The 18,439-nt window shown below is 43.8% G+C and overlaps 1 protein-coding gene across 1 annotated transcript in view; it reads left to right on the forward strand.

The window, feature by feature from the left end:
• The window catches only part of dok4 (docking protein 4), a 60,951-nt gene that overhangs the window by 33,572 nt on the left and 8,940 nt on the right, over positions 1 to 18,439 (forward strand). Inside the window, exon 3 of the mRNA XM_037758867.1 lies at positions 2,794 to 3,209. Coding sequence (XP_037614795.1) covers positions 3,144 to 3,209 — 66 coding nt within the window. The 5' untranslated portion in view covers positions 2,794 to 3,143. The remainder of the gene's footprint in view (positions 1 to 2,793; positions 3,210 to 18,439) is intronic.

An 18,439-nucleotide genomic window follows, 5' to 3' on the forward strand; every position in this document is an offset into this window, starting at 1 on the left:
GTCCACAACTGACTTATTCATGTTATAAAAGATGAATAGTGCACCTTGAACACGGTGCATCCTGAACAAAATATTTATCCAAGGTGGTGCAAATCAACACCTCCATTAGGACAAACAAAGATTATAGATGTATTTACACATTCATATGTACATGTTTGTTCTAGTCATTGACAGCTCTGTGTGTGTGTGTGTGTGTGTTTGCATCATTGTGTGCTCGTCCATTCAGTCTGAATCTGTGTGTTTGTTTAATAGTCTTTTGTGCCTGAGCCACTTAGCTAAACCAACATTGCCATAATGATAAGCCTCTTTTGCCAGCTTTTTCTGTGTGTGTGTGTGTGTGTGTGTGTTTGTGTGTGTTAATGATCCCCTTGTTAAAGTTTAATGTCTCTGTTCCACTGTTGTCAGGGAGATTTACCACTGAGCCCTATGGGAAATGTCTGCCCCACTGCTCCTAGCCTGATGGCAAACACACACACACACACACACACACACACACACATTGGGTTGCACATGTGCATCTGCATGCTCAGGATGCATAAATGGCCGTATAAGTCACGTCACCTCTTGTATATCAGTTTCATTACCGCAAGTGAGTCAATGAAGACGGCAAGTGTACTCGCTCTCTGGAGGGGAAATGTGTGTGTGTGTGTGTGTGTGTGTGTGTGTGTCTGCTGTACTTCACACATGGCTTCCTCCAGCACTAGGTCAAGCACATCGTTGTCTCCTCATTCCTGTGTGTCTGTGTGTTTGAAACAGTCCATCCGCAGACTGAAGGAGTGTATTTTTCTTACGCTGAGGACTGTGACGGCAGCTCTCTCTCTCTCTCTCTCTCTGTCTCTCTCTCTCTCTCTCTCTCTCCTATATCAGCTAAATGTGACATAACACTTTATTTGGACTTGTGGTGCCTTTAAATGAAACTTGTGAGCTTGATTTTCCAACATGGGAAGTCGTGTACACGATATGCTTGGCACAGTGGTTACGTCGTTAAAACACTGCTGCTAAGCAACGGCAATATTAACGTTGCTGTCGGCGTCTAGAAGCCACAGAGGCTAACAATTTAGCAAGCAAGCAAGAGGGTAACATAATGCAGGAAATGCAAAGGGATCTTTACAGACTTATCTGTCCACATTTGATTGTTTCAACACTTAGCTGGGGTACACAAGTCAAATGTTTGGACCACTTCACCATAGTCCGTTTCCAGAGATCCTTCCCACCCTGAGCGTGACGTAAGAGCAAAATGGTCGTTAGGCTCATTACCTCCGCCAAGGCCGAAGGCCTAGGAAGGAGGTTACGTTTTCACCAGCGTTGGTTTGTTTGTTGGTTTGTCCGATTGGACGATAACTCCAAATGTCCGCAATGGATTTGAATGAAATTTTTTGGAGGGGTGGGGTGTGGCACAATGAACAATCCATTAGATTCTGGTGGCGATGGATTTTTTTTTAATAACTCCGCTCAACCTGTGCATTAACACCACAGGCTTTAGGGCAGCGACGTACATGAAACTTGCCCTGACGGAGGTCTGTGCTCTCCGAGTGCACTTCTAGTTTCTAGATAAGTTCAGACCATGACCCCAGGATTTTTCGTAGTGGCCAAACGGCGGTACTACAGCTTCCCTGTCCGTCACGTGTTGCCATTGGGCCCAAAAAGACCTTTTCCCAGAGACTTATATTGTTAAAGAGACGTCTGTAACTCGGATATTAAATAAAGCGGATCATTTGTTTTGCAGTGAATCAACTTCCCAGTATGAACACTCTAATAGCCCTTATTTAAACCATTAGGTCCTAAAAGTTGTAAAATGCACTAATATTTGAATCCGAGGGCTGGGAGGCGGAGTTAGCAAGCCGTGACCACAGCGTGACGGCTGTGACCCCGTGACCGAGCCATGTGACCGAGCGGCCGCTACTTCGTCTGCTCTATGGGCCCAATGGATGCGGAAGATCGCCGAGAGATCCGGGTACTTTGCCAGTCGGATGTCGAGCCATTTTGGCATCAAGCACCACTGACTAACTTTCATAGGAATGAACGGGGCCCCGCCTCCAACGCTGTAGCCAGTTCTCTTAATACATCCATGGTTCAGGATAGCAGTGAGTGTGTGAAAGGGGCTTTAGAGTACAGTGGGTTTATCTGGGCTAAAATAGGATAGAGGCTGCATGCAGCTGAGGGGAGCTGTAGAGTTTTACTGACGACTCACGTCACACAGTCGTTTGATTGTTAACATCAAAAAGAAGCAGCTTTAACAAACTAAGAAGCAGCTAAGGGCATCGGATCCATGTCTGCACAAAGGCGTTAATACTGTAACCTCGTATCTACAGCGGCATTGCAACCATAATGAATGCTGAAAGGATGAAGAGATCAGCGTGTTTGAAATGGAAATGTAACTAGATGGAAACAGGGAATAAACAGCGTGGCATGATGGGTAAGCAGACTCTGATTAGAGAACAGATTAAACCTCAGACATTTTTATTTCCTGGAGACAGTGTCTCCTAATAGATGCTGCCTCCTGTGATACCCTTTGTAGAGCGTTACAGCTTCATGCCATAGCACCACACACACACACACATAAGTTTACACGTGTGCTCATTTACTCCGATTCAAACAATGAAAGCATTCTGTACATTACAGCACAATGCCCTGCATCCATCCCGCATACTCGCCCTCAATAATGGTGCGTGCCACCAGCATGAATAATGAACGATAATGTCGTGCTCCTCACTCTTCGATGAATAATATATATATATATCCATTTCTGCCTCTCTCTCTCTCTCTCTGTCTCTCTGTCTGTACATTTCTTAGAGATGTCAAAGAAGGAGATGAAGGAAGAACCGTCCGGTGAAGAGTGAATGAAAGAAGGACGGAGTGAAGGAAACACACAAGGAGAGCAAGAGGCAAAAGGAGGAGAGAAAAAGGAAAGAAAAGGGAAGATGTGAAGAGCTTCAGGAAAGAAGGAGAGACGGAGTTGAGGAAGTGTTAGAGGGAGGAAACACACAAAAAGAGACGGACAGCGAGGACGCCAAACGGTGGACAAAGAAGCTGCTGGGAGCTCTGGGAAGGTAGGACGGGAAAGCGAGGGACTGGTCGAGGGAGGGGAGAAACATCTGGATGGTCTCCACAGCGACGGCCAGCAGGTTACCCCCCCTCCGAAGATGGCCTCCAACTTCAACGACATCGTCAAGCAGGGCTACGTACGCATGCGCAGCCGCAAGCTGGGGGTGAGTGTGTGTGTGTGTATACAGTATATATATATGTGTGTGTGTGTGTGTGTGTGTCCCATTCATGTTTTATCACAACCATCACAAAAAGACAATCTCTTACGAAAAGTTATTCCTCATTTTTTCGTGTATTCTCCTACGAACGCCCAGCAACATGTGTCAGGTTCCGCTCGTTTCATGCAGTCTTTTCAAAATAAACTTCCTTCTTCACAGGAAACAACTTGGTTAGGTTTAGGAAAAGATTGTTGCTTGGGTTAAAATGACTCCGGAAGTGGCGTTTTACTTAAAGCTGTAGTGGGTAGAAACGGAGCAAATATGATTAAAAAAAAAAAAAAAGTTACTTTTATAAAACGGTCGCTATATTCTGACGGTAGAGCATGAGACAGGTAACCTGAAACAAATCATATTCCTCTGTGTCCTCCGGTGCTCCTAACGGCATCTGCAGGATTTCATTGACCGGAGGAAAACAAGCAGTAAGAGCTGATCTGAGGTCTGCTGTCCAGCTGCCGTCTATGAGCGTCTTTCAATCACTCATGAACTCCGATCAAACGTTTAAACTAGGCAGCGCTGATCAAATATGAATCAATATTATGTTACCTTAATGCCTATTTGTCTCCTCAAATGTTTTCAGAATCATCTTGTAGTGCACGGTTTAGCTGTAAAATGAGAACGTTTGTGAGCCGGCAGCCATGCTGAGATCAAGTTGAGGAAGCACCAAGCACCGCAACTGTACTCCGGTCATGTGACCAGAACTTGGCATTCCTTCACCAGATTTCACAATGGCAGCAGCGTCATAAACTTTCTCACTTTACAGCTAAACCGTGCACTACAAGATGATTCTGAAAACATCTGAGGAGAGAAATAGGCATTAACGTAACATAATATTGATTCATATTTGATCAGCGCTGTCTAGTTTGACCGTTTGGTCGGAGTTCATGAGTGATTGACAGCCGGCTCTCATAGACGGCAGCTGGACAGCAGACCTCAGATCAGCTCTTACTGCTTGTTTTCCTCCGGTCTGTGAAATCATCATCATCATATTTGATCCAATCTCGCCTACTTCAGCTTTAAGTACAGATGATGATAATGAGAAGGATAATGATGTTGTTGTCGTGAAACTAATACAGCAGGTCAGTGCACCAGAGTCAAAACAAGTAGATTCATATTAGAATCAGATTTGTATCATCATGAGGTTTTAATACTAAGTATGCTCCTGAATGACCTTCCGATGTATATTCTGCATGACCTCTTGTTAAACCGACGCAACGTCTCCACTCTATCTGTCTTGTGTACATTTCTGCCCGTGGCTCGAGCTGCGTGGGGAATACTAATTTGAACGAGCATGAGTCACATTCAGATGGCGTAGGCAGTGGAATTCAACCTCGCATGACTCACATTATGGAAAAAAAAAAAACACAAATCAATTTTGAGCCAGGTTCTGTTCAACAGCTCACTTCAAATAATGCTCTCCTCTGCTATCGCTGCTCGCACAGCCGAGCGAACGGCGCCGCTCGGCTCTCTCTCGAGAGGGGGACTGACAACTTTCCCATTTCCAGAATAATACCAAAATAAAGTTTCTTGTCCTTAAGTTAAGTAGCTCAGTTACCGGCTTATATGTATAGAACGAATGTGGCCTGAGGGAAATAATGTTCTTGCTTTTTAGTGCTTGACCTACAGTGACCACAGTGTGGGTTTTTATCCTTGTTTTTACTGGCACATCCCACACAATCAGATCTTTAGCAGCGTGGCTCTAAGGATGACACTGGTGGTTGGCCAGAGTGAAATATCTCCACAACTGTTGGATGGATTGCTACGAAGTTCTGATTTTCTCCAGAGAACAGATCCTAATGACGTTGGGGAGTCGGGGTGATCCCCTGACTTTTTCTTCCAGTGCCACAGTGAAGTTCACAGTCTTGGTTTTTAATGAAAAAATAGGCGAGACCTCGAATCTCTCGAAGAGATGCAGCCGTGCTGCTCACGTGGGCTGTGTAGCTGCTCTAACCTGTTAATATGGGCGCCAAAATAAAAAGCTGGAGGTCCCGCAGCGCACGTGCTGCTCACGTGTCCAATGTGTCCCGACCGTAAGAATCTATCTCCTTGCCCCTTTATATGCCCATGAAATGTGCTACAAATACGGGCAACATTATGAGCATGAAAGTGGTATTGATTGGCCCGGCCAGCGTCATTTATATTTAAAAATAATTCACAGAAAATGTTATAAACTCATTCAGTAACACTTCGTTTTACAGATCCACAAATTTCATGGTAGTTAGGTGATAATTAGCAAGTAACCTATTTGAAATTTCATTGAAATTACTGCCAAATTACCCCAATATTTACCTTAAAATGTACCAAAAATGACTTTATTATAAACATTATTTAATAATTCAATGCTAAAATAGCATATAATGGTTAAAATAGGACCCTTAGGCTTGAAAAGCGGCTGCTCTTCATCGGAGGTGGAAAACCAAAATGAATAGAAGACACTTCTGATCAGGTACAAATCTCACCATTGTGTGACTTATTGTCTACACAAATGTAACCTGGTTTAGCTACCAGATGATGATGTCATGATTCAGGGAGTTTTCTTTTAGAAATTTTTAAAAGTTATTTGCTAATTATTATCTTTTTACCAGCAGACATGGAAATTAATTTTGTATTCTTTTCCTGGAAATATATTAAATAAATGACCAGCTATTGGGAAATAGCAGAATATTATTATTAAATAATGTTTATAATACAGTAATTTTTCAATAAATGTTGAGGTAAGTATTGGGGTAATTTGGCAGTAAATCCAAAGAACTTTCAAATAGGTTACTTGCTAATTATCACCTAATTACCATGAAATTTGCGGACCTGTAAAATGAAGTGTTACCACTCAGTTTTATTGACACTACATTTGAACTGTGTGTCGTATTAACTGGACCACATTCTGCTTTTACAGTTTCTCTCTTTGGGAATCTGTTAGTGTTTTTGTTTTGAACATTAACTGCTCTCCCTGTTTTATTTCTCCTCTCTTTTTTCCTCACTGCTCCTGCCATTTAATTGCTCTGTGTCTTCTTTTTCTCCCTCTGCGGTTTTCTGCCCAGAGCGCTGATTCTTCACTTCTCATTCTTCCTTTTCTGCCTCATTATCTGTATCCTTCCTCCGCATCCTCTCAGTGTCATCTTTCTCTCTCTCTCTCTCTCTCTCTCTCTCTCTCTCTCTTTTGCCCTTTTTCATTTGCTCTCTTAATCCATCGTCTCCCTGTGCCAGTTCTGTTAGCAGCCTGCCCATACAATATGTTGGGATGTGTAGTGTGAAGCAGAGACCGTTTGGCGTCGGTGGAGTCCAGCTGGTGTGCTAAAAGCTCCTGACTGGTTTTACAGTAACAAAAAAACAGTCAGTTATTCTATATTATTTGTTTTACTGAACACAACTGGATTCCATGTTCGGCTAATGTTAGCCTCTTAGCTGTTATTAATAGTATTAGAGTATCAGGGATTTCTACAAACAGTAATACAATTGAAAAGGAGCTATACACTGTACGAACACTACAAATATGGGTAACACTTAATAATAAAAAATATTTATAAATGGTAAATTGATAGTTAGTTAAACTTAGTTAATAGTTATTTTACTGTTAACAGACAATAAAATGCTAATTAATAATGTTTACTAATTATTAATAATGCTAAAGTTTCTGTTATTTTATCATTCGTTTGTGTAATATGAAATAGTTAGTTTATAAATTCTATATATAGAGAGACGATAACAATTGCATTCTGATAACATTAGCAAAGTATTTATTATCAGTTTATTTGAGTTGTATTCAGTCGAGCCGAGTTTATTCGCTCCAAACCAGTTGATGGAAATTTTGCATTTCTTTTTTGCGACATTTAAAAAAGTTGCTTAAAATGTGCTGGACAATTGATTGGAAACTGCTACTATGAGCAACATTTTTCACGTTTCACACATTACGTCATTTGATCCATTGTTAAAGTCAGGGTTGACGATGTTTTCCAGTCTCCACTATTTGTTATATTGGTTGAAATGGTCTTCACACCCCGACAGCGATCCATTACTGATGAGCTCTGAAAAAGGACCGGAAAAGAGCCGTCATCTGTAGCTGCTATAATCCTGTAAAAACGTCTACCAATCACTGCCTCGCAGTCCGCTTGGAAAGAACCAATCAGATGCCTCCCTGCTCGTACTCCACCCTTGGCGTGCACCAGCCTGAGCTCAAAGCGCGTCGCCGCCGCACGTTTCCTGGAGAATGGAAGAGAAAACTCAGCTCTGCAGTAGCACCGCCGCGGTTACCTGTCATGAGGTAGCGTTGTTGAGTTGAGGTCCTCTCTCCGCTCTGTGTCTGTGAAGTAGTTACGATGCGGCGGTGCTCGTGCATGTGTGCAGCTTTAAGGTGGAAAAACCAGTCTGTTTTTTTGCTGAATTGGTGATACATTGGTTAGCATTAACAAAGTCTCAATAAGCCTCAGATTTGTGTGGAGACCCTGGAGGGTGAGCAGTTTCACGTAGTAAACCCAGGAGAGGGGCCGGGGTAGAGAGGAGGGCATGAGTTCAAAGAGAGGTAAAAAAGAGAGGTAGTCTCTGTATCCTGAGGGCAGAGAGGACATGCACAGCTGAGGTCCCCCTCAAGGCTGCGTAGATGCACTACCCAAGTCATGCTTAATTTACCTCAACAGGAACAACAAAGCCAGAGAGGGAAAAAAGCCCCAGACATGCAAAAATCCCAGCGCACTCTGACTGAAACTAACTTTGCATGCACTGATGCACCCATGGATGTTTCCACGCAACGGTCTGGTTTTCGTTTCCTGCTTCAGTATTGCCACAGTCCCTTTGAGCATAATGAAGTGTTGTATTGATGAGATCGATATTGATCAGCCTCCGGGCATGGGACACCCTCCTTAACCAACCTCCCACTGATTAAGCATGCTGTCAATGCTCTGCGCTCAGATGGTTAATCGGCACCAAGTCTAAAAAGCATATGTGAGATGTGTTTGTACCATCTGTCCATATGCTTAGGTGTGCCTTATGGGTATGAGGAAACAAACGCTGGGGTAGTTTTCCCCCCACATTCTGCACGGAGCAGTAAAATACATTTGGATGCGTTCCAAAAACTTTGAGATTAGTAGGCTAAACACTGCCTAGATTAGTGGAATGTGGAGAGAGCTGTACTTAAAGCCCCCCTCCAGTGTATTTTGGCATTTCTATGATATTTCATATTTATTTGAGTCATTTCCTGACTCAGTTGATGAGCCACACTGTTTGCCCAATTTCTTTTGCCAAATAACTAAATGTTGTGCTCAAAGGTGAAAGAAGAAGGTTGTTGTTAAAATGGGAATATGACGTATGACTATAGTAGTAGTTTCCTCCACCTGACTTTAGTGTGTTTATTTTCACAATGACATTTGTGTGTGTGGTGACGGGTGAAATCAACGCAGTGGATCAGTCTATACAAAACCCCACCGGCGGAATTAACACAACACGTTGACTGTCTCTCTCACTCGCTCTCTTCTTTACCGTACGGAAACGGAAAGCAGCCGATACCAGAGGTTTGCGGGCCTCTAACAGGTCCAAACGATGGGGAGCACAACTTTCAGTCCAAAAGAAAATCAGAGAAAAGTCTCGTTTGAGAAATAAACAAATCACAGTGCAGCCTGGTGTGGTGTCGGAGCTGGAGCTAAGGCGAGAGTAGGCTTGTCGCGGTAGTCGTTTGCTTTTTTTACAAAAATAAAACCCATTTACAGAGCGGACAGAGCGGCCACAGCCGGATGCGCTGTGGAGCAGCGCAGGGTGGAAACCTGCGGCCCGCAGTAAAAGCTCGACCGGAGAGGCTTGACACACAGCCACCCGACGTTAAAGATGAAGGTAAGCGCGCTACACATATTGACCGTCATCTTTTCTTCTAAAATCTCGGGTGTAATCGGTAACACCGATGTTGTCACGAGTTTATTAACCAGTGGGAAAATTTCATCAGCGTCACATCCCCAGGCGAGAGCAGCTGATGCTGGTGGACGGTGCACCTCCAAAACGTCCCGATACTGCATTTCAAACCCCGGAACTTGGCAACATGTCTATCCGTCCTGCAGTGCGCTGAGGCTGGCATGCGGCGGTGCGGCTCCTCGGTGCAGCAGCAGCCAGACGGCCGCCTCGCCAGGAGGAGACGGTGAAGAAGAGAGCGAGTGAGAGAGAGAGAGTCGGCGTGTTGTGCTAATTCTTGTCTCATTTGTGTAAATTCATCTAAACTCGGTTGAGAAATGATGCAATCTGGTTGCCATGGTAATGAATTACATCTGACTATTAACCACACCCCCATTCTCTGTTTGAGAAAGAACATTAACCAAAAAACAGGAAGTAAAACTGGCTGGAAGGGGGGCTTTAATACCTTGTAGATTTTGCTCCTCGACAGATGTATGTTATATTTAAAAAAAAAAAAAAACTATAAATTATTCCCGTAGATTAATAGAAGACGAAACACCTACCTCAGTGCCCTGAAAGAGTCTCACGGTGTGAATTAAATGTGACACTCTCTGAGTAAACTTAGAGACGAGACTTAGAGGCGTAGGTGAGAGCTCAGCTAGCGTGCTGGATATATCACTTCAGACACCTCCTCTGATCTCTGCTGATCCAGCACAGATATCTGTAAGACAATAGGATGAGTTTCACACATCATGCACACTGGAGAGAGAGAGAGAGTAGTACCATTAAAATCCCTTTAGCTGTCTGCAACTGCACAGAAGGAGTGGGTTTGATTGAAGGGCAGCAGAGACACACGTGGCAGCTTTGGGTCGCTTTGGCTGGAGACACAGGCTGTGTCCGAAATCATTCACTACTCGCTATCCAGGGAGGACTATATAGTGAGCTCATCAGCAAAATGAAAAAAGCTGCGATGGACATAAACCCAGGGCTAGTAGAAGTGCATCGTAGCCCTGGGCTCAGGCTAACTCTGGGTTAACAATGCGTGTGTGAAAAGGGGCTACATTATCCCAGGTCAGCTCTCAGCTCAGGGCGAAGAATACGCAGTGTGAAAAGTGCGTGCACTGAAAAATGTAATGAAATGAAAGTACATGATGATCTTTTTACCGTTCAGTCTAATCTCACACTCAGCCTGCCACATCCACTTCCCTCTCTTCAGTCCAGAGAACCTGTAAATGTGTTTTTATATGCCTTGAAGGCATCATTATGTAAGCAGCCCTCTGAGACTAATAGGTCAGCCCACTATCGAGCCGGAGCGCCCTGATCTGGCATTCAGCTTCACCTCTCCTCTCAGCAGCGCTCTCTGGCTGCAGGCGCTCTGACCTCCCTGCTCCTCCACATTCAATATCCTCCTCCGTTCCTGCCGAGCACGCTGCTCCTCCTGCTTCTCCTCATCTGGCACTGCTTTTTCTTTTGTTTTTATAGACAGTGTTATCGGGAGGCAATTTCAGGTCGCTCAGTCTTGACAAAAGTAGCTTTAGACTTCATGATGGTGCAGGATACATCATCTTCCTAGTTTTTTGTTCTTTTTTGAGACACTTGTAAAGATTAAAATAACAGATTGCTGTAAATGCTGAAATAAAAGCTGGTATTCAAATAATTGCCTAGTCTCAAATAACAGGCCGACACCACGAATACAGTCTGGTCGCTAATAAAGGTCAGGTAAAAACATTGTTGGGATCTGGAATTACCCGTGTTACAATAGCTGATGGGGTGATCACCATCTACGTGGACCATGGATGTATTAAGAGAACTGGATACAGCGTTGGAGGCAGGGCCCCGTTCATTCCTATGAAAGTTGCTCAGTGGCGCATGAAAAGTACCCGGATCTTTCGCATCCATTGGGCCCACGAAACAGGCGCAGCAGCGTCCTCTCGGTCACATGGCTCGGTCACGGGGTCACAGCCGTCACGGCTCGCTAACTTCGCCTCCCAGCCCTCGCTCCAGCCTCGGTCTGGATCTCATTCACATGAACGGAGGAAGGGAAATAACTCTGGATTCAGCTATTAGTGCATTTTACAACTTTTAGGATCTAATGATTTAAATAAGGACTATTCAAGTGTTCATACTGGGAAGTTGATTCACCTAAAAAAAAAAATTATCCTCTGAGTTACAGACGTCTCTTTCCCAATGTAAGTCTATGGGAAAACGTCTTTTTGGGCCCAATGGCATCACGTAACGGACACGGAAGTTGTAGTACCACCGTTTGGCCACTAAGAAAATTGGCATCAATGACCGACGCTCTTCCTGCGGGTAATAATAGCCAGAACCAGCTGTGATTAGATTAGATTTCCTTTATTGTCATTGTACAGGTACAACGAAATTGAGAAATTAGAGAAGAAGAAAAAGTTGGTGTTCCCCACGAGCCAATCAAAGCAGAGGGCGTTCCTGTCATGCTCGACAGAAACGCCCCTCCACGACTGCAATCAGACCCGTCTCCGGTCAACAGACAAAATGAAAATACCCATTTCACAAAAACATTTTAATGCTCTCTGGAGCTGGTGTAAACATATCAACACCTTTGAGTGATCATCCCACAATGCAGTGCTTCTCCTCATCTCCTGTGCAGACTGATGATGCTCCTGTGCAGGACGTTTTGGCCGACCACATATAACAGAGTAGTTACGGGAGCTATTGAAATTAGTCTGAATGCGTTTTTCCACCTCCACATTGATAAGTGAAGCACCCAGATGATCACTCAATATCATTATCTCGGCGGCTGTTAGCACTGACCTTGCTTCCTGTGAGAGGAGCAGGCCAAAGTCATGGCCAAATATAGCAGCTCGACTATTACAGAGCCACTGTTGCTGAAAGGAGTCATCTGCTACCATTAGTCTGCAGGCGTTAGGACCGTGCAGCAGCAGCAGCAGAGGTGGCGGCCTAAAGCTTACTGAAGCAGGTAAGATAAGATCAGATCAATCTTTAATGATGCCTGTGGGGACGGCGGGGAGAGCAGGACGCAGCATTCCCAGAGGCACCGCAACAGCAGATCGATCCTCCGTGCCCAAAGCTGATTGTCCTGCTGGGAAAAGATGTGTCTCATCAGATATAGGAATAGGTCGCACTTTGTTTGTGCAGCTCTCCTCTCTGTCTGGGAATTGAACCCTGATCTCCTGTGTGATTGGCGGGCTCGGCGCTGATGAGGAGGGAAGGGCTTTTGTCTGCTTCAAAAAAATACCATCAAGATGCACTAGAGGAGCAAAAGTTAGTCTAGTGGACCTGGAATCAACACTGGGCGGTGGTGATGTTACTGTAGAAGTAAGCAGTGAAACACTGAAGCAGTATGTTGCAGTAAAGGGCGTGCATTAGGGATGGGAAAAAAATCGATTCACCTATGTATCGCGTTTTTTTTTACGATTTTGAAACAGATTTTTTAATGTCAGAATCAATATATTTTTTTTATTTGAGTCTATGTGGAGGTAGAAGGAAGTTACCGCTTTTATTGTTGTAGTGTGAGTAACGTGACGTCATATCCGTTCCGTATACGTCAACCAAAACAAACCACAGCGAGCCAAAACGAAAATGTAGTAAACATATCATATGTATATGGTATCATATGAAACTAGAAAACCTCAGGAATCCATTGGTACCAACCATGTCATACTAGCTTGTCGTAAAGGAGGTTAAATAACGCTACAAACTAACGCTAAATTTTGGCGAGGAATAACTGTCATGGCCATTTTCAAAGGGGTCTTGACCTCTGACCTCCAGATATGTGAATGTAAATGGGTTCTCTGGGTACCCACGAGTCTCCCCTTTACAGACATGCCCACTTTATGATAATCGCATGCAGTTTGGGGCAAGTCATAGTCAAGTCAGCACACTGACACACTGACAGCTGTTGTTGCCTGATGGGCTGCAGTTTGTCATGTTATGATTTGAGCATAGTTTTTATGCTAAATGCAGTACCTGTGAGGGTTTCTGGACAATATTTGTCATTGTTTTGTGTTGTTAATTGATATCCTATAATAAATATATACATACATTTGCATAAAACAAGAATATTTGTCCACTCCCATGTTGATAAGAGGATTAAATACTTGATAAATCTCCCTTTAAGGTACATTTTGACTTCTCCCCGGCTCTGACTGGTTGTTTTCCTTTGTGCTCGGTGGAATCTTGCAAATGCCATTAGAAATACAAACAAGCCAGAGCGTTTTTTTTCCCCCCTCTATTGCAGAATGATAACGTGTGGAGCCGGACCTTTCTTTAGTGCTGACACAGCGCTGTAGAGACAGGTCTGGCTATGTGAGACTACCTGGCTGGTTGCCCTGAAATGTGTGCTTTGTTGAATTTTTTAAAGCACCATATGTTGCACACAGCATGGCATGATGTTCAGAGACATGTGGTCATCAGTTTCATGATCGGGACTATATTTTGCAGCCATGCTGTAATGCGTGTATCTAGTCAGGACACACAGCGTCCTAAAACATTAAAATGTTCTGGCACCTGTCCTGGTCAACAATGATGCTCATTCAGAACACAGCCAACGTACCAGAAGACACATTTTACACCATGTTTGTAATTTCACACATCAAAATCAGCAGCAGGAGTCCAGTAATATCACACATTACCAGTTGGCACATTTTCCCCTTTTTTCACAGCGACTGATTCAGAATCCACACAATCATACACAACCAACGGCGTTCAAGACCTCTCGCTGCTGCAGAGGATGACAATGAGTGGAAACAATAGGATTAAAGAAGAGGTGCAATGTTAAATGTATTTTGTAAAGCAGTAACGTCATCATCACTTCACAAACAGACAGACAGCAGCCACAACACACTTTGAACCACAACCCTAATTAGCTTTCTAGCTACTCAGTATGCAGGGACACATATCTTGTGTTGCAGCTTGGCTCACTGAATGAATTACAAACAAACATTCACCAGAGGGACGTGCACTGCTAATGTCAGTTGGCAGGTTATAGTCAGCTGTCGCACATTAAACGGCTTAAAAACCAGTACATGTTAACTCCAGTCGTACACCGTTGGACAGTTTGGGGCCGTCAGTGAGCGTCTGTCGGCCTAGTCTTTGCGGTGTGTCTCGCACCCTCTGCTCTAGTTTGCCCATGGAGATTTGGCATGGAGAGGAGGTCGTGTTGCTTTGGCTGTATCTATTTGGTGTGGAGAGGAGGTCGTGTTGCTCTGGCTCTATCTGTGTGAAGAAGAGGTTGTGTTGCCCTGGCTCTATCTATTTGGCGTGGAGAGGAGTTTGTGTTGCTTTGGCTGTATCTATTTGGTGTGGAGAGGAGGTTGTGTTGCTCTGGCTCTATCTGCGTGAAGAAGAGGTTGTGTTGCTCTGGCTCCATCTATTTGGCATGGAGAGGAGGTTGTGTTGCTCTGTCTCTATCTATTTGGCGTGGAGAGGAGGTTGTGTTGCTCCGGCTCTATCTATTTGGTGTGGAGATGAGGTTATGTTGCTCTAGCTCTATCTATTTGTTGTGGAGAGGAGGTCGTGTTGCTCTGGCTCTACCTATTTGGTGTGAAGAGGAGGTTGTGTTGCTCTAGCTCTATCCATTTGGCGTGGAAAGGAGGTTGTGTTGCTCTTGCTCCATCTATTTGGCATGGAGAGGAGGTTCTGTTGCTCTGGCTCTATCTATTTAGCGTGGAGAGGAGGTCGTGTTGCTATTTTGCATGGAGAGGAGGTCTTGTTGCTCTGGCTCTATCTGTTTGGAATGGAAAGGAGGTCGTGTCGCTCTGGCTCTATCTATCTGGCGTGGAAAGGAGGTTGTGTTGCTCTGGCTCTATCTATATGGCGTGGAGAGGAGGTTGTGTTGCTCTGGCTCTATCTGTTTGGCATGGAAAGGAGGTCGTGTTGCTCTGGCTCTATCTATATGGCGTGGAGAGGAGGTTGTGTTGCTCTGGCTCTATCTGTTTGGCATGGAAAGGAGGTCTTCTTCTTCTTCTTCTTCTTCTTCTTCTTCTTCTTCTTCTTCTTCTTCTTCTTCTCCGTCCCTCTCAGTCACAGAACCCCCCCTCCGCTCTCCTCTCCTGTCTTGTACCAGAACACACTGTCTTGTATTCATTCCTTCTTTCTTCATTATTACTTCGCTATATCTCGCTGTTGTCCTCTGTTCTGTCCTGTTCTCTGTCTCTCCCTGCTGCTTCTCTGCATTTCCTTTGACAAAATGTAATGGGCTTTTTAATTGTAAGTCAATTTACTACAGCTGCTGTGTTTAATGTCTTTATCTCTCTCTCTCTCTCTCTCTCTCTCTTTGTCAGTGTGTGATGCAATTACAGCTTACTGGTGGTTCTTACCACCTTGCTGTAGTTCTCACTCATCTCCTAACAATAACATGAACAGCGTGAGGTCTAAAACCATCGCTGAGATTCAGTCACCATAAAAAGTAGTACAAGAAGTGATATTTGAATTTATCTAAATATTTAAATGGTTTTCTCCGTTAACAGCAGCATTGTAACTTGGTCCAGGGACGTGACCAATAATCAACACGACAATGCAAAGTACTCGCCAGCAAGTATTATATGTCTAGGAGCTTTTATTGTGAAAGGTAAGAACGGAAGTAGTGGATCTCATCTGCATTGCCTTTGTTTATATTTCTTATTGGAGATCAATTAACAACACAAAACAATAACAGATATTGTCCAGAAACCCTCACAGGTACTGCATTTAGCATAGAAAAAATGCTCCAATCATAACATGGCAAACTGCAGCCCTTGACTGCTGACTTGACTATGACTTGCCCCAAACTGCATGTGATTATCATAAAGTGGGCATGTCTGTAAAGGGGAGACTCGTGGGTACTCATAGAACCCATTTACATTCACATATCTTGAGGTCAGAGGTCAAGGGACCCCTTTGAAAATGGCTATGACAGTTTTTCCTCAACAAAATTTAGTGTAACTTTGGAGCGTTATTTAGCCTCCTTCACGACAAGCTAGTATGACATGGTTGATACCAATGGATTCATCAGGTTTTCTAGTTCCATATGATACCAGTATCTTCTAGCTTTAAAACTGAGCCCGCTACAACCTAAAAATCGCAAGTTGTGTTAACATGTTAAAGAAATTAGTGGCGTTAAAATTAATTTGCGAATTTCCGTAAGAGAGCAATTTCTAAGGCTCAAGATATTTCAGTGTCCTCTTCATCCTACCCTCCAGATGGATATTTAGACCTCCACAGGTCAGGTCTAACAGGCTGAATCATTCCTTTATTTCTTGGGCCACCAAGCAGTTAAATGCTCATGATGACCAAACTGATAATTAGTTTTCTGTTTAACTACTAGAGGCTGATGATGATGGTTTAAGTGATGGCATACTCTAGGTTTCATCTAATCTAAATGACATGAGCCTGCTACAACCTCTGAAAGATCGAGCTGCGGTAATGCGTTAAAGAAATTAGTGGTGTTAAATTAATTTGCGTAAACGCGTTATTATCGCGTTAACTTTGACAGCCCTAGTTGTAATACTCATTTTGTCCACAAGAGGCTGAAGTGCACCTCTACCCCATGTTTTAAACAGGACTAAAAACATTCATGTTTTCTTCCAGGTGAGTTTTAATTTCTCCATGCGCTCTAAACACAACACACATATATTCTGTAAATTAAAACTCAACAAGAAGAAACAAAATAAAGAAAAAAAAATCACCTTACAAGTTTTCACAAGAAAAATTATCCTGGTATAACTTTTTTTTTCTCACTGGTGTCACAGAGGAAAAAAAAAATTAAGGAACTTAGAAAGATGATCGTGGCTTCGACCTGTTCTTAAGTCATAAACACAGGAGAGAAAAACAATTTAGATCAGACTTAGAAAATGGATCAGCAGCATTTCTTTCCTCCCACTTGCGTCTCAGGGCCTCCGTACTTCTGCTTTCATGTCCACTATCTCTCTTTTTATCCCATCCTCCACATCATCCATCTCCCTCCTCCTCCCTCTTCATCTTTCCTTTCCCCTGTATCTCTTCATCATCCTGTGCTCGCCGTAATCGGGTCTCAGCAGACGAACTAGCTGTGAGGAGCGCTAAGTGAAGTTAAAGAGAGGAGGCGGTGGGAGGGACGGGGAGGATAGAACGTGCTAATTGCTCCCTTCTCACATCTTCAAAAGATGAAACTGATGTGAAACAGTTTGGAGTTCCTGTTATTCCAGAGGGGTTCGCTCACATTAAAGCGCGAGGAAACGATGCTGTTACACCAGGCGTGGCGTCTGTGTAACCTTGAAGTGCTGCGTCGGCAGTAGACTTAAATGGATATGTGGGCATTTTGAATAATGGTCAGCTGTTTTTCTTCTTCATCACACATTTGCCCTTCAGTTCAACTAAAATGACTTATTATTTCTTAGCAGCCCATGAATTTTTAAGTGTGTGCTCAGAGGAGTTTTCACAAGTAAAAGAAATGTGACTTCAAAGAAAAGCTCGTTTCAGACACTAGACTGGGAAAAGATTAGAAGGAGAAGGGATTTGAAAATAATGAAATATGACACATAAGTACTGCTGTGTTATTTATATTTCTTTTTTAACACCCTTCCCTCCGATCATGCACGGCATGTCAGGTGAGTCACTGTTCCAGCTGTGAGCAACACAAGTAGCAAAACAGAATTATTTATCAGGAAGCATCTTATTAACTGTAGATAATACTCTGGAAATTTACAAATCCATCAGCTTTTATGTATTTTATGCCTATACATCTTTAACCCCCTGAGACCTGCACAATCTTGGGCGATTCTGACCGACTTTACTGTCTTACAGAGGCTGTAGCTGGTTCAGTTTCAGAGCTAGAGTGAAAGTCCAGATATGATATGAAACTAAAAATCCATCGGTACCAACGATGTCGTACTAGCTTGTCAGGATGGAGGCTAAATAACGCTCCGACGTTAGGCTAAATGTCGGCGAGGAAAGAATGCCATGGCCACTTTCAAAGGGGTGCAGTGACCTCTGACCTCAAGATATGTGGATGGAAATGGGTTCTATGGGTACCCACGAGCCTCCTCTTTACAGATATGCCCATCATGAAACTTTACAGCCACAAACCAGAGACAACGGGCCGATTGCTTGTCTCCCGGTATTGCTGCTTGCAGCGTTGTTGGGGGGGCGTGTCCGTTCGTAACGCGCCCGTTAGGAGCATTTTCAAGAACCGCTCAACACTCGTTGTTGGTTGTCGTTAGTATATCCAGCATCCAGCAGCTAAAGTGAACTGCAGTCAACGAGCCGCGGCCTGTGAAGGCCCGCTATACGAACAACATGCTCCACTCTGCAGACCCCTGAAGCCCCGCCCCCGCTGCTGCACAGAGCACTTTTTT

This window comes from Sebastes umbrosus, chromosome 2 (assembly GCF_015220745.1).
Source record: "Sebastes umbrosus isolate fSebUmb1 chromosome 2, fSebUmb1.pri, whole genome shotgun sequence".
NCBI lineage: Eukaryota > Metazoa > Chordata > Actinopteri > Perciformes > Sebastidae > Sebastes > Sebastes umbrosus.